Source organism: Mycteria americana, chromosome 9 (assembly GCF_035582795.1).
Source record: "Mycteria americana isolate JAX WOST 10 ecotype Jacksonville Zoo and Gardens chromosome 9, USCA_MyAme_1.0, whole genome shotgun sequence".
NCBI lineage: Eukaryota > Metazoa > Chordata > Aves > Ciconiiformes > Ciconiidae > Mycteria > Mycteria americana.
Window position 1 is genome coordinate 27,724,013 of NC_134373.1, and position 16,553 is coordinate 27,740,565.

Here is a 16,553-nt window from a genome sequence, read left to right on the forward strand (position 1 = left end):
GACTGCTACCACAGTGCTTTCAGCACACTGTTTCATCTGTATGAGACCTAACACATGAACTATATCATATTGACTGCATACTTGTCTTGGTTATTCATTGAAGTCATGGGCTAAGTCATTTGTGGAAGTCTTTTAGTAATAGGATAACATGTAACTTGCTTGCTATGTATTTTACTTCCTCCACCTACATTAACATATATCTTAATGCTTTGTCAAAAGTGTTTGAGATACAAGAAGACTCAACGCTCATTCAGCTTGTTTGCCCGTTTTGCATCAGGCTTACTACGCTACAGGGTAAAAATACCCTATGTTACTGCAACTTCCCTAAAAGGCAGAAAAAGATCCCAGTTGCATTACGGGACTGGGAGGGGAAAGAAGGAATAAATATCTGCAATGAGTGCATGTTTCCCAACTACAGGGAAAGAAAAATGCTTTCTTTTCTCTCTACTTAAGTGAAATTGATGGTATACTTAGTGAATGAGAAGAAAAATGGAGAACTGGGCAGAAAACAGAAAAGACAGAATAGATTATGTCAGTAGATATCAAGTCTATTCCTAGCTCTGATCCAACTGCTCTATGACCTCAGGCTAGTCACTTGGTTCATGTTGCTTACTCTCCCAAGCTTCATTTATTTTGTGTGTAAACACCTTTGGGAGGGGACTCTTACTGCATATTTGTACAGGTCTGGCACAACATCCTAATAAAAAAAAAATTATGAATAAGTATAAATAGAAAGCTGTCAGCAGAGATCTCTTTCATGGCTAGTATGCCTCTCTCAGAAATCAGATGTATTTCAACTTCATAACACACATTCCTGAAACCTTGCAATATTAGCCAGACTCCTGGCTTCAAATAACTAACCAATTAATCTCGATCCCACCAGATCCATCAATGCTGCCACACTAAATAGTTACCTACTAATTATTCAATAACTGGAATTTTGCACATTTTCTGTGTTTAAATACACGTACTTCGTCCTAGCACTGTGTGAAGGACCCACATAAACTGTAAGGGAAACAGACTGCACAAGCTCTGCCAAACAGTATAAAGCAAACAAGCTGAAAAAATATACCTTTTTTCCCCAAGTCTGAAATAACAATAGATGCGATTCAAAACAATAGCTGGTAAAACATTTACACCCACCATTTTACATACACATGTGCATAATTCCTCTCACGCCTAGGGCTTAAGAAATATATATTAAGTCTCATTGAGCTGCAGACATCTCACTGATGCCGAATGGAAAGCTTCACACAATCGCAGCATTCTTAATCAGGTTCGTCAACTTCAATACCATTAAGCATCACAGCGTAGATAGCAATTACTTCTATTTCTGTACATCATGAATTTTAGTTCTTTAACATGTGTGCAATATGGTGAAGAGTTGCTGTGGGAACCACAGTTTTAGATGTACTGGTTTCTACGCATATAAAATCTCTACCGCAATTATTCTGGATGTTGTTTTATCTTTTATTTTCCTAGCTTTAAGGAAAAAACATGCAGCTGCACTTAACTTGCTGCCAAAATACACTAAAACATACAATTTTATGAACTTACTGATTTGTAGGCCACAATCCTTATAGACAGATTAGAACCAATAGTGAGCTGGCAGGGCCAAGCCATAGGTCTTCTTTCTATTTTCTTAAACATCAAAAGACGCCCCAGGCTCTCTCTAAATGAAGGAATCGGGAAAACAGAAATGAACTCTGGTGAACTGTAATAAAATATTACAGACAATACACTCTCTTCAAGGAGATGCAGGAGTCCAATTGTTTCAGCTTAGACTGCATAAAGCATTAGAAAATAAACTGTATGAATAATCTTGTCATTAACTATTGCTAGAAAAGAGAATGAAAAAAAGAGGTGGTACAGTAGATTACTCCCATCTTGAGCCTTTGTGATGGTGTGACATTAGGGCTTAAAGACAGTATGTTAGGGTCTTGTGATGAAACTACACAATTGCTTATTAAGCACTTTACATTTATCTGCGCTCACTCAATTAGGGCATGTAGTTAGCTGAACAACCCAAATTAGAAAAGGCTTCTCTAAGTGGTTAAATGTTTTCTGCAGTTGAGGTGAAGAAATAAAGAATCCAGTTTCAATTAACAGGATTTTGTTTGTGTGGTAATTAACTTTTGACACCTTTTTTTTATACAGTACTAATGAACTCATTATTTTCAGGGCATTCATTTAGAGTGAAACAAGTTACTTTGAATATTTCTAGCCTAAACAGCATACATGCAAGTTCATAAAACACAAAAAAAAGGAACTGTAATGATTTTATACTAGTGTTAGCACAATTGCACAACTTTAAGCAATGGAGTCCAAAAATTAGAAATTGACAATAAAAGTAATTTATAATATATTATTGTGAAATCAAATAGGCTTGCATCCCAGAACAGCTTTCAGCTAATACAAACTGTATCAGCTATTTTGCCACAAAATTCCAGTGCAGAAAAAGCGCTTATAAAATTTTTTTATTGCATGATGAAGCAAAGATAAAACAGTGCTGACCTCACCTTTTTCACATGATGATAAAACCCAAAATCTACCTCTCTCTTGATTAAAGCTCTTGTCTGGCAGAAATTAAGATCAACTCCTAAAAACATTAGTACAGAATTCAACTTGGTATTCTACTTTTCAACTTTCTTAGGATAAGCAGATTTTTTTTTTAAATTCTAACAGAAGCACAACGAAAGGAGAAAATGCACTGGGATTTTTATAATGAGATAAACACTGTATTTCGTTTCTGGTTTTTTTTTTTTTTCCTTGGGGAAAGGAAGGAAGGAAGGGAGGAAAAATTACTTTTGCTGGCAATAGAGACATCAATATAGGATTTTTAAAAATAACCTGTTACTACATCATTAAAACTACTGCAACACATACATTCAAGGATGAATGTGAAAATCAAATACCTAAGAGTCAAATGCCTAAAAATGTCATTTAAGCTCGATTTATTAACTCTATCCTTTAATTTCTTATATTTATGGAAGAAAAATGCTCCCTGTTATCAAAGACGACTCAGCCAATAAAACCCTAGTAAATGCACATTTAAACTTGTATTTTAAAAACATGTGTCTCCTCCTCTGCTCTCCAACCCCTTCCCCTGAAACCCAGAGGCAGCAGAAGTACCTCCTGTCCAACAGTCAGAATATCAAACCCTAAAACAATACAAAAAAAATTTCCCACTTACTTTCCTGGCATGACTAAGTTATTTTCACAAGAGTTGAAATATATTTATCAGCAGGAATAATGAATATAGGAAAACAGAGAGTGTATCTGAGTTAGTAATTATCATGACAGATTTGCAAGGCTGACTTCTTAAAGCTTGATAAGCAACTTAACTGCATCTAAAACCTCACATATTCTTAAACAACTTAAACAACTAAAGCTTTAATCTATTAGCCAAATGACTATTTATCCAAAGATTTTTGGATTTCCCCTAAAAGCTTGGCACAAAGACACTTATACAGTAGCAAGAGCCTGTGATTAAAAAAATATAAAGAAGGGGCCAAGCCACATAGTAGCTTCATGTATATGGATTATCCTAAAGGATTAACGGGCCCAGAAAGATACTGCTTTTCTATGCAGTCTTTTGATGCAATGACAAAGCCTGCTTTTTTCTAGAGACTCAGGCTGCTCTGTTGACTAGTATGGAATACATACACAGGGATACATGTCTCTTCACTAATCCACACTAACGTTCAAATAACAGTTTAAATGGCTGCTGAGGTGCAAAGCAGATCAGTTGGGCAGGATGAGGGAAGGAAATCCCACAAATAAAATTATGAATTGCACACAAACCTACAGGTACCTCATCTAAAAGTTACACTTGATAATCACATTACAGCTATGGTCTACTAAGTTTCCTGCAGAGCACATCATGTAAAAGATCACACTTCATAATTGTACAACAGAACTACTAAGACAATAAAATCAGTCTTTTATAAGGCGCATAGACGCATTTTGCTTGTTTCCCAACTGAGACAACACCTGTGTGTAAAAGTCTTGGATATATAAATAGCTAGAGTTTTTCAGAGACACACACATATTTTTATTCTTTCATTGGGGAAACATAAAGTGAAAAAACATCTTTCAATACTTGCATTAGGAATGCTGCTAAAAAAGTATATTGTTTGGCACAATGGCACAGTAGTCTGTGATTAAAGAGCAGGATTCAACAAACAATATTACTCAAAACATTTGTGGGAGTTTGATAAACTAGTGAGCTAAAAAAGGTCTGAGACCAAGGAACAAAGGCTACCATTAAATGCAAATGTTCTACCTGCACTACGTCACAAATTCCAACTCTTTTCAAAACATGCTTTGAAATCTCATTTATAGAAACATTCCCTCCAAAATCCATCAACACTAAAGATGGAAGAAAACTGATTTTTTTTCTTTAAACACAGATATAGAAAATTCATTTTCCACTGAAATCTGTACGCTTTTCTACCTATTCTAAAGCCACTGAAGAAGCTGTTTGAAAGGGCCCGAGTGTACAATGAGTTACAAAATCCACTGACTTCAGTGAAACTGGAAGCCAAGTGACTGATTACTTAATTCATTTCATCTTTTGGGGAAGAAATCAGGAAATAAATTTACAGTGTGATAAAGAGGATTAGCCAAGTTTACCTGAAAGTATAAATTTCTTCCAGCCCTTCTCCTTTGTCCAAAGTATGCATCAGTTTCTTCACCACATCAATGCCCTCCTTCTGTTGCTTAGTTAAAGTCTTTCTTGGAAAAGAGTTTCTGTGCATTTCAGAACACACACTGGCACTTGTATCTCCACCTCCATCATCAACATCCACTGGAAATGGCAGACTAAGAACACAGGCAGAAGCAGTTAGTTTGACTTTCTTCTTAATTAAAATAACCTACCAAAACCAAAATAAAAATTGTATCAGGATTAACAATTTCTATCTAGCTGCAGTCAGACGTATAAGAAGCCACATGGCTTGCAAAACATATGAAGTAGTATTTCAGGTCTACTTGGATTGGTAACACCTTGATCAGAGTGCTGCACCAATTCTGGGCATCATACGTCAATAAAGATGTCCACATATGGGAAGCGATTAGGCAGTAAAGATGATGATGATTAGAAAACAAGATCTATGAAAAATACTGAACAAAATAAAGCCCGTAGAGAAGGGAGTCAGAGGGCAAGACAGTCTTAAATAAAAAAAGCTGTTGCAGAGAGGAAGGGAACAATCAGTTTTTCATATTCAGCCTGCACTCAAATTACATCATGGAGTCAGGTCAGATATTCAAAAACCTGATAAAGGCATTTCAAACCATAATCTCTAAAACCAGCTGCCTGAGGAGATAGAAGAGTCTCCACACTGGAAATCTTTATAAAAAGATTAGACAAACACCACTCAGCAATGACATGCATACAACTGACCCAGTCTGAAGTAGAGGATTGCTCTAGATGACTTGTTAAAGGCCATTCGAGGCCTGTGATTCTGTATTGGCTCTAAATGCCAGCAAACAGGACTTTCTCAGCAGTGGGGCTATTAGGTATTTCTGGAATAAATGTTACTCTTGGAGATTTTAATAGCTTACAACACTAGGTGAATTTCTGACTGAAGATGACACATTTTCCTGCACTTCAAGAATCAGATTTAAAATTTAGCCAGGGGTTATAGATAAAATGATTTTGCTGCTCTTCAAAATATAACAGAGTTAACTAAGTATAATAACCACAGAAGAGAGATGTGTAAGATCCTCTACTCTGTGCCCGTGACAATGACTGCAGATTTTTCAAATCTTTCATCTGATCCAATTTTGAATGAACCACATGATACCTTTTACCACATTTCCACAAAGTAAAAGAATTTTAGCATTGTATTAAGTTTTCAAAAAAGCAGCCTACAGATCTCTACCTTACTTTCACCTCATTAGTCCTCACTAAACTTATCTGTGGAGCAACACACAATAAGCAGAGTTAACAATACGCACTACAATGTCACATACAGCAGAATTAAAGATCAAACTTCAGCAAAGGGTTTGGTACCTTTTTAGGAAGCAGCATCCACTGACAAAGAGGAACTGTATTTTAAAGGTGTTATGAGAGCAAAAAGCTTCAAACCTCTGATGCATAAAAGTTAGATTACTTTCATTATACAGTGCTTAGAGACTCCTATGATGAGAACTGTGTAATACCCAAAGCTACACAGTGCTCAACATGTGCTTGGCGCTTGATAACAGGGAGGAAAACAACTATCTGCCACAAGTTACAACCTAATCAATAAACAGGGCATGAGAGATGGAAGCATGTGTCATAACAAAAGGACAAGGTTTTGCAAGAAATTATTTTTAAACCAGTATTCTGACTATGTTACATTTGTACATGTATTTCTCAAAGCATCATTTGCTTGTGTGGCTGGGAGACAGGGTGTAAATCTGCAGTTGATGCTATGACAGCAACATTTCCCTAGTGCTTCCATTAGCTATGGGGTTCTTCCTTTGCTACATTACAGACAAAGAAAATGTAAAGATGTATCAGATATCTCACAGAATAAAACTTCAACGTTAACTTGTGGTGGTAGTATCTGTGCTAGTCCACATAGCAAACTACAGGTATGGAGACAAAGTAGCAGGGGCTAAATACCAGGTCTCTGAAAGATGTAACTCTGGCTGGCAGCATGTACTCAGGTTCATGGTATTGTGTCTCCACTGCCTCCAGTGCCGACAATAGCTCAAATAACCTAGAAGGGGCACGTCAAGGCATGATGCAAGCATACCTTCTTTTGCTGTGTAGACAGAACCTGAGAGCAGTCTGGCATTTTTACATTCAGCCTCTCCCAAGCACAGGCAAAAAAGAATTTTTCTGTGGAGGATCAGCCCATGATTTTCAGTCACGCTTTCCTACCTAACCCCTCTGTTATCTTGCAGGTGGGTCCGCAAATGGCTTTAATGAATTTATCAAGTTCACAACATTGCTCCTTGCAGAATGCTGGCTGTAGGTGAAGTAAATATTAAAATGGTCAGAAGTAAAACTGTGGCTTTAACTTTCTCCCGTGAAATTATTTGTTATAAACAGCAAACATTAACATTCACACAAAGTTTTGCTTTTAAATAAACTCCTACTAGAAGGCCTATAGCCTCCTATGTTACCATCATGTGCAAAAACTAATACAGATCTCAGCACCACCATTGATTCTTCAGATCAATGCCTATACGTATACCAAGATAGCCAAGGGATTCCTGTCGTAACATGTAAGACATCGCTTACATTTTCCACTTACATTTTCCAAGTCCGTCACTGTGAGTATAACCCTTCTCTTCAGACTTGCTTTTCTACTGACACCAGAATCAGGCTATAAACATCTGCAACACTACCTCGTTATTTCTTCCCAGTAACTCCCTTACCTGAAAGGATCTAGGCTGTTGCTGTGACAAAACCACTGCTTCTGAGCCTATTTCTGGCTCATTGTTTCCCAATTCTCTGCTTATATAGATTTTTTTGTCTCCCGTTTTAGAGTTTGGCTCTAAGCTATAAGCTTAACTGGAGAAGAAGCCATCATCTTAATGTGTATTTGCACATCACATAATCAAGGGAACTTGGTTCATAACCAGAATTCATGGCATGTGTAATTGATATAAGTACTTATAACAATCATATTACATACTGGGACACCTCTATAGAAACAATATAGCAACAGATCACCAGCTCCTTCAAGATCCTTATTAAGAAAGAACAATAATTTCCTTTGAAAAATGGCATAGTGTATAACAGCTACTTCCATACTTACAAAAACTGAAGTGAAATTCCCGTTTTCTTCAAGTTAGCAATGATAATTTCCAGCTGATCGTCACTGACAGGACTACTAAGGTCTGTAAATAGTTCAATGTGTCTCTTCTCATATTTCTTTCCTCTTAAAGTACAAAAAGAACATTTAGATATATCAGAAATATCTAGAAGGCCTTTTTCTAATTCTTTCCTTACAAAACTGAAGCTTTACCAAAGTAATACACTTGTAAAAAAAAAAAATTAAACAAATGTACTTGGTAGAAGTTGTTCTATCATTGCTCATATTATTTATGGTAAATTTTTACCTTTATATGATTCCCCTTACTCACTCCTACCTCCTAAAATTGAGGACTCTAGCCCTGTGAGTGTATAAATCACTAACTACATCTAAATGAATGGAATTCTGCCAATTTTCAACAATGTGGATAAAATGCTAATAAAATATGTTAGGTTGTTTATTGATTATACTGGATATTTCCTTTGTAGCTGTAAGTCTGTCCTTGTGAAAATGGAAAATATACTTTAAATTACTGTTGCTGGCGGGGGTTCCATTTTAGTAAGCTAATTCAGTAGATTCATTGGATAAGATGGACTTAAAGCCTACTTAATACGCTAAGAAATAGTAACAATAAACATCAGAAAGTTCTGTGAGTTACAGAACAAAATTCAGTTAAACTGAGATAGTTTTTATCTGGATATTCAAGCATAAGGGTGATTTTCTTGAAGTTTTACCCAATAGTATTTTCTCAACTGAAGGTAAACTCCATATCAAAGGGTTTGGTGCATACAAGCAACTCACCCACGAGATAACAAAAGCAGTTGCTCCATGGGTATTCAAGGTTATACTGCCACAAATACAGTGATTTTAATTCACAGCTCAGTTTTAATCATCAAATTGATACAGCTCTCCATGCCAATTAGACTTTAATCATAAAAATACAAATTGCATCACTAAGTTGACTCCTCTGCATTCACAATTAGATCATATAATCTTTTTAACAACATGTTCAATTTCTGTTTTGAGAAGAAGTAAGGCTATCTTCCTTTCCCTGGACCATCAGTCCCCACTGAGTGTTAAACAGGCACATTTCCAGTTGTCCATTCATTGACAACTTTGTAACACTTGTGCCAACATTTTGTTTCAGCTTAAACAGTGTTTTTTCCTACTGCACGTTTATCTCCCACACCCTGCATATTTACAAACAGCCACCTTATCTCCCAACAGCCTTTAAGTTGCTAGGCAGAACACACTCACCTTTCTAGTTTTGTTTTCTTTTTTTTTTTTTGTAGGATATGCCATCACCCTTATAAATTTGGTAGCCCTTTTCTATGCATTTTAGCATATGAATTAATGTTTTTTGAAAACAGATCACAAGAAATGTGACACTAAGTGAAGTCTTTGTGCCTTGTATAAAGGCATTAATATTCTCATGAATCTACTGCAAAGTTCTCAGTTGCATCAGAAAGCTCTTAGATTGCCTGGAAAAGCTAGATGTCTCCTGGGGATTCTTCAGGGACAGAATCCTGTAGTGTGTTGCTTGTTTTTAATTTTTTTTTTTTTTAATTCCATATTTACACAATACTGGAAATGTAATACCGACAAGAAATCAGATCAGCTCCAAAGTGCAAGGTCAGAATTCTGTAAAAGGCTTTGGGTTACATACTTACATTGTTTCCTTCTGAAGCAAGTCCATACACACAATAATTGCATCCAGAACTAAGTGAATTTAAGAAAAATCTCATCTAGAACATGAATCATGTCACAAAAGTGTTTTTCCTATGAAACAATCTTCTGTTTTCACCCCCTCCCAAACACTGACAAACATGCATTTCAGTTAACAAGCAAACAATTTTTTGAGACAAGTATTTTTCAAATATCTATCATGCAAGAGGTGCCTATACAACTGGTCTGTTTTGTGGTCTTGTGTCTTCCCCATTTATCTGATGTAAAAAGACTGCTCCAGGGCCCAATCTTTTAAGTGTCAATAAGGAAGCTCAAGTCCAATGAAAGACCAATCTAATCTTTACAATGTTACTTTGAATCCACAAACAAAATTTACTTGTACTTTCAATGCATGATACCATTTTTCTCATGCAAGTTTTCCTTCAAAACATCTGCATCTGGCAATCTCTTGATAGTTTCTTCCTCACCACAATTTTCATTGGGAACATATTTTTATCACTGCGCACAAACCTGCCCACCTGTTGAAGAAGGAACATGACTCTGCTTCTGCTAAGATACAGCTGACTGGCTGCACACTTCTCTGAAACAGCTCTGACAGTCTGAATAGAGCTCACAACAATCATTTTATAGCCAGAAAGAGGGAAGACAACACGGGAAGTTGAACAGTATGCAAATGAAACACAAAAGGGGACACTATAGAGATCACCTTCTTTTAAAACTCTTCACCTTATGCAACCAACAACAGAATACATTCAAATATGAGCAACATTCAAAACAGGAAGTGACATTTGGCAACGCTAGAAATACTTTATATAGAAATCAATCTGATAAACCTCTATTCTGCTTTGTCTGGCCTCTGGTATTTCTGATGACATTTCATAAATAATATTTTTATTTGATGAAAAAGTATAAACCAAGTTTTGCAACACTATTTTTAAAAACACGTGCCTTATTTGAGGCCTAAAATTATATTACTGCTATCTTTGTTCTCTTTAATTAACAGAACACTTCATAAAAGCAACAATTGCCTAAGGCCAAGACTCCATCTGCTAGCCTAAAAGAATGTCAAAAAGCAGCTCAACTTACAACCACAAATTAGCTGAACTCTGATAGTAGTTACAACTTCGGAGGCAAATCCGAGCCCATTTCACAACACTAACTTTCTGTCTCCTATGTAGTTGAACCAGTTCAAGAAGTGTTATACAACGAAAGGATACAGTCTGCTTGTTCAGAGCCTGGACTAATCACATCTTGAATGTCTTCCAGCAGATCAAAATCTGGTAGCATTAGTGACCTATGTACAGTAATGTTTTGGTATTGATCCCCACTGGCAAGGTCATTCCTAGTACCATCTGTGCCAAACAAAACTACAGCGACTTCATCTTTACTCTCAGCAAAAACCTGGAGACAGAGAAAATACAAAACAGGTATAAAAACACAAGTAGATTCATACACAACTATGTTAGGCAGACTCGAGCAAGCTGAACTAATGTTGAAACAATGTCAAGTACAGTGGATTTACTTTTTCTCACTTTTTCAGTGCTATCCTACTAAAATGTAATCTTACAGAGAATTCAGTAATTTAGATATAATTAAACTAACAGACTGACATAAGGATATCTGGGATAAAACAAGTAAAATTGGCTGACTCAGTCCTTGAAATGAGTCTTCAGTATGGTAAATCTTAAGAAGGTTGAAACATTTGGGGCTCCACACTGGAGCCCCCATAATCCAGGGGGAAATGGTGAGTGACCTGCTGCACCACTTAGACACTCACAAGTCTATGGGGCCTGATGAGATCCACCCAAGAGTGTTGAAGGAGCTGGCAGATGTGCTCACCAAGCCCCTTTCCATCATTTACCAGCAGTCCTGGCTAACTGGGGAGGTCCCTGCTGACTGGAGATTAGCAAATGTGACACCCATCTTCAAGAAGGGCCGGAAGGAGGACCCGGGGAACTACAGGCCTGTTAGCCTGACCTCGGTGCCGGGGAAGCTGATGGAGCAGATCATCCTGAGTGCTATCACACGGCATGTAGAGAATAACCAAGGGATCAAGCCCAGCCAGCATGGGTTCAGGAAAGGCAGGTCCTGCTTGACCAACCTGATCTCCTTCTACGACAAGGTGACCCGCCTAGTGGATGAGGGAAAGGCTGTGGATGTTGTCTATCTAGACTTCAGTAAAGCCTTCGACACAGTCTCCCACAGCATTCTCCTGGAGAAACTGGCTGCTCATGGCTTGGACGGGTGTACTCTTCACTGGGTAAAGAACTGGCTGGACGGCCGGGCCCAAAGAGTGGTGGTGAATGGAGTTTACTCCGGTTGGCGGCCGGTCACAAGCGGTGTTCCCCAGGGCTCGGTGTTGGGGCCAGTTCTGTTTAACATCTTTATCAATGATCTGGATGAAGGGATCGAGTGTACTCTCAGTAAGTTTGCAGACGACACCAAGTTGTGTGGGAGTGTTGATCTGCTGGAGGGTAGGCAGGCTCTGCAGAGGGACCTGGACAGGCTGGATCGATGGGCTGGGGTGAATTGTATGAGGTTTAACAAGGACAAGTGCAAGGTCCTGCACTTGGGCCACAGCAACCCCATGCAACGCTACAGGCTTGGGGAAGAGTGGCTGGAAAGCTGCCTGGCAGAGAAGGACCTGGGGGTGTTTGTTGACAGCTGCCTGAATATGAGCCAGCAGTGTGCCCAGGTGGCCAAGAAGGCCAATGGCATCCTGGCCTGTATCAAAAATAGCGTGGCCAGCAGGACTAGGGAAGTGATTGTGCCCCTGTACTCGGCACTGGTGAGGCCGCACCTCGAATACTGTGTTCAGTTTTGGGCCCCCCACTACAAGAGGGATATTGAGGTACTGGAGCGTGTCCAGAGAAGGGCAATGAAGCTGGTGAAGGGTTTGGAGCAGAAGTCTTATGAGGAGCGGCTGAGGGAGCTGGGATTGTTTAGCCTGGAGAAAAGGAGGCTGAGGGGAGACCTCATCGCTCTCTACAACTACCTGAAAGGAGATTGTAGAGAGGTGGGGGTCGGTCTCTTCTCCCAGGTAACAAGTGATAGGACAAGAGGAAATGGCCTCAAGCTGCACCAGGGGAGGTTTAGACTGGATATTAGGAAATTTTTCTTCACCGAGAGGGTTATCAAGCATTGGAACAGACTGCCCAGGGAAGTGGTTGAGTCGCCATCCCTGGAGGTATTTAAAGGACGTTTGGATGAGGTACTTAGAGACATGGTGTAGTGGTGGTTTTTGGCAGTGTTAGGTTTATGGTTGGACTCGATGATCTTAAAGGTCTTTTCCAACCTATATGATTCTGTGATTCTGTGATTTTAGAGAAAGAGTACTTTTTTACCCTAAAAGTTTCTACTGCCCTAAAGAAAAAAAGTGACCAATCCAACTGCCACATCTCCACAAAAGTACAGTTGAAACAGAGGGCACTGTTACTCCTGCATAAAAACAGACTAATTCTTACTCATTTCTCATTTATTTCAATTATTAGTAAATGAGGAAAATATTTCACAGATGTCATTGCTGCTTCTCCTTTTTTTAACAGTTTTTTTATCACATATAAAGTCACACATACCTTTCGCTGCACGAACTTTGCCATAACCTTCTTGGCTTGTTCAAGTGAAGACTCCTCACCAGAGGCAGAATTGCTCATTGTAAAGCCTACATCCAGGCACAGCACTATGGCTGCCTAGAAAGGAAATACAATACTGAATAAGAATGTAAAAGGGCCAATATAAGCATAAGTACTTAAAAGGGTTAGTTCAGATCCTTAAACATACAAAACCTAAAAATCAAACTACATCACTATTGGTTTCTTGTACAGTAACTGTTAATATGAGACAATGGTGGAAGACAGAACCAGTACAACTACACTGAACTGGGAATCATTTAATCCTGTACCATGTTCCAGGTATCTCAGTGGAAAATATAAAAAATCCTATGTTACACAATAATCTGTCAAGAGGGGCAATTTCTATTCAACCCCGCGAACATATTAGGGATTTAACAGCTCTTCTACCCTAGGAAATAAAACAGAGATATTTCAGTTGACAATTACCAGCACAACAGATACAGTATATCCACACAATACAAGGTGGAGATACAAGCTCGTTCCCTAAACTCTACAGCTACATCCACCCCTCACAGTAGCCCATAATAGCTGCAGACCACTGTTTGGTCTAACCCAAGAACATAAGAATGGCTGCACTCCTATGGCTTCCAGGGAGAGCCAGAACATTTGTTGCTGCTGGCGGTGTCTCTGCAGTGAGCTCCGGTGCCTCAAGTGCGCAGCGATGCTCCTAATGCCTCAGAAGGATGAATTCCGATTTCAACTTAGGAGCTTAAATTCCACAAGCTAGCATATGTGTTTCCATTTCTGATCACTGTTTTAACTGATCTATATATAACAGTGCCCAAGTCTTCCCCTTAATTGATTCATAAACTAGCATACGAATAAAATAAAAGTGCTTCTTGTGACTTCTCTTGTTCAACATTTATTAATAATGAATATTACCTGCAGTGTATTGCCCATTCAACCGGTTTTGCTAAGTTCCTCCAAAGTTCTTCCACGGACTCTACTTACCTTGATTAACCTAAGTAATTTTACCATCCAGCTGAATGAAGCTACAAGAGGAATTCAGCAAAATTACGCCCTGCATCTCCAAGGACACTGACAAAAGGCCATCTTAAATTTATTGTCACTGATTAAACCAAGGTTCTTTAAATATACACCAAAATCTTGCCTGGTGGACAGCCAGTAGCTTAAATTACACTGCGTACAAAAAATTATTGTTTGCCAAAACACAGGAAAGTTAGGTATTACCTAGTTTACAGCCAGTCACCTTGTTTTAAAATAAAAAATATACCCAGTTCTCTAAGTCGTGAAGCTGCCGGAAGGATGTGGGCAATAAATTAGAAGATTGCGAATCAGGAAACATGAGATGCATAGTCTGCTTTTGCAAAACAAAAGGGATGAACAGAAAGAAAAGGTGTTGGTCTAAGCCCTTTTGCATATGACCACGCAAATAACAAGTATCTTTTTAAGCATCAACCAAAAGAACCTGATTCTTTTTGTCGCCCAAACAGATATTTCTTAACATCAAGTTTATAGGAATAATTTGCCCAGATTAGCTGTCTAATGCTCTGTATTAGCAGCTCTCAAACTATTTTCTTACCCTCCTCCTTTTTCCAAAATATATTGTGTACTTCCCCTGTCATTTTAATAAGCACTGGTTTAACTCCCCGGATCATCCCAGGACAAGGGGAAAAAAAAAAAGAATTAGTAACAGGACTCCACAAGACATCCAGCAGGTTATACTCTGTCTCAGCACTCTATTCCTCACTCTCCCTTCACTGGAGGCCAGGAATTAATGCCTTTGAGGCAGCTACGTCTGCAAAAGCTTAGAGTGGAATACAGGCAGTAACTAGGGCTGCACTAGGTTCTCACAAGAGCCTTGTTACTGCTCACCTGCCAGACTGAGGAATTACTCTACCAGCTTCACTAACTGCAGACCTTGTGCTTGTTGCTGTCCTGCCGCGAGACACACCATGTCTGTCAGCTGACTTAATCCTGTTGTCCAAAACAGGTAAAACGCTCTTCACAGCTGGCAAGACGACAGCAAAGAAACTGAGCAGGTGCAGAAGCGAAGAGCTGCTGTTTTGCTTGAGAGAAAATGATCAAGTATCAAGTGCTAACACACTCTTCTGGAAAGCAGCAAACTCCAAGCTTGGTGCCTATTCAGTTACGTGGAATCCTCCTTCAGGAAGAGGGCGGGTCTCTCTTTTGGTAATCCTCATCTATATGTCTCTTTGTCTGTTATTAACCTCTGTGATCCTCACCTATCCAGTACTGCCATTTTCAGGTGCAGTATACTAAGCTATGCTTTTAAGATACTCAGCATGTGTGATTGTAGGACAACATTGCCACACCTGAGCTCACATCAATCTGCTTTGCTCAAGTACTGATAAGGGTGAAAACCAAACGAGCCTGCCTTTATCTCTAACCTCTCAGTGCTGAAGCTAGTTATAATAAAGCTGAGAGATATGGCTACAGCAGCACTTTAGCCTGCAGCACAGGCTGTGTTTAACAGATACAGAGCCTGTGTTTAACAGATACAAAATTGCCCTGTATCAGAAGAGAGCTTAACACAGCTCTTTCACTAACAGGATTCCTTAAACATAACAGGCAAACAAACTGCATTTTTAACAGGGCAAAACCATTTCTACTATTATTTTAGCAAGAGCAATAGCAATTACTACTGTGGTAGCTGCACTGCACTCAAAATCGCAGCTGCCCCCGAGAGGAGTACCGAAGTCCCTTTGAATTAGACAGCTTTGTACCAGCAGCAACTCGGAGGTGGGCACAGGGAGAGTTGCTCCGTTTCAGAGATGGGTTTTGCAGCCCTGGCTGTTGTGCCGTTTGCTACCAATACCGAAGCCAGCTCACTGAAAGCAAGCGGGCCGGTTCCGTCCCACGCAGACTGCGGTACAGACAAGCCGCCTCACGGCAGTAAGGCCAGCGCCCTCAGGCTGGCAGAGGCGGACACGCTCAGCTCACGGGAAGGCGCTACCGGAGACACCCCGAGGCGCCGCCAGAAGCCCCCCACGGCGAGCGCGGGGTCCGCAAACGCCCACCGCCACAAGCGGCCGCGCGGGGCCAAAGCCTCACCAGCGCTCGCGTTACAGGCGGGCAACGCTGCTGCCGTTACCGGCCAAAGCCTCACCAGCGCTCGCGTTACAAGCGGGCAACGCTGCTGCCGTTACCGGCCAAAGCCTCACCAGCGCTCGCGTTACAGGCGGGCAACGGCAGCTCCGGCCCGCAGAGGAGGGACCCGTTTTCACGGCGGGGCCCAAGCGGGCAGCACCCTCCACAACACCCCCACACCGGGCCGGAAGGGGGGGACGGGGACGACGACGGCTGATGAAGTGGTGGAGGGTGCCCAAAGGCTGTCGGGATACTGGAAGACCCCCTCCCCTCTCCTTACCTTGCCGCTGCACGCCATCTCCCTCGTTCCGCGACGCGGTCCGCCGCGCTCAGCGCTCCGGCCGGCGACGCGCTCTATCGGCTCCGCGTCCCCCCGGGAACACGGCGGCGGCGCCTCGCGTTCCGCGGG

The 16,553-nt window shown here is 40.2% G+C and overlaps 1 protein-coding gene across 1 annotated transcript in view; it reads right to left on the minus strand.

Annotated features, from left to right (window-relative positions):
• XRCC5 (X-ray repair cross complementing 5) overlaps positions 1 to 16,553 on the minus strand; it is a 53,905-nt gene extending 37,352 nt beyond the window's left edge. The window contains exons 1-7 of the mRNA XM_075511712.1: positions 16,425 to 16,553; positions 13,016 to 13,129; positions 10,658 to 10,841; positions 9,425 to 9,473; positions 7,758 to 7,880; positions 4,636 to 4,824; positions 1,558 to 1,672 (exon numbers count right to left, since the gene is read on the minus strand). Coding sequence (XP_075367827.1) covers positions 1,558 to 1,672; positions 4,636 to 4,824; positions 7,758 to 7,880; positions 9,425 to 9,473; positions 10,658 to 10,841; positions 13,016 to 13,129; positions 16,425 to 16,442 — 792 coding nt within the window. The 5' untranslated portion in view covers positions 16,443 to 16,553. The remainder of the gene's footprint in view (positions 1 to 1,557; positions 1,673 to 4,635; positions 4,825 to 7,757; positions 7,881 to 9,424; positions 9,474 to 10,657; positions 10,842 to 13,015; positions 13,130 to 16,424) is intronic.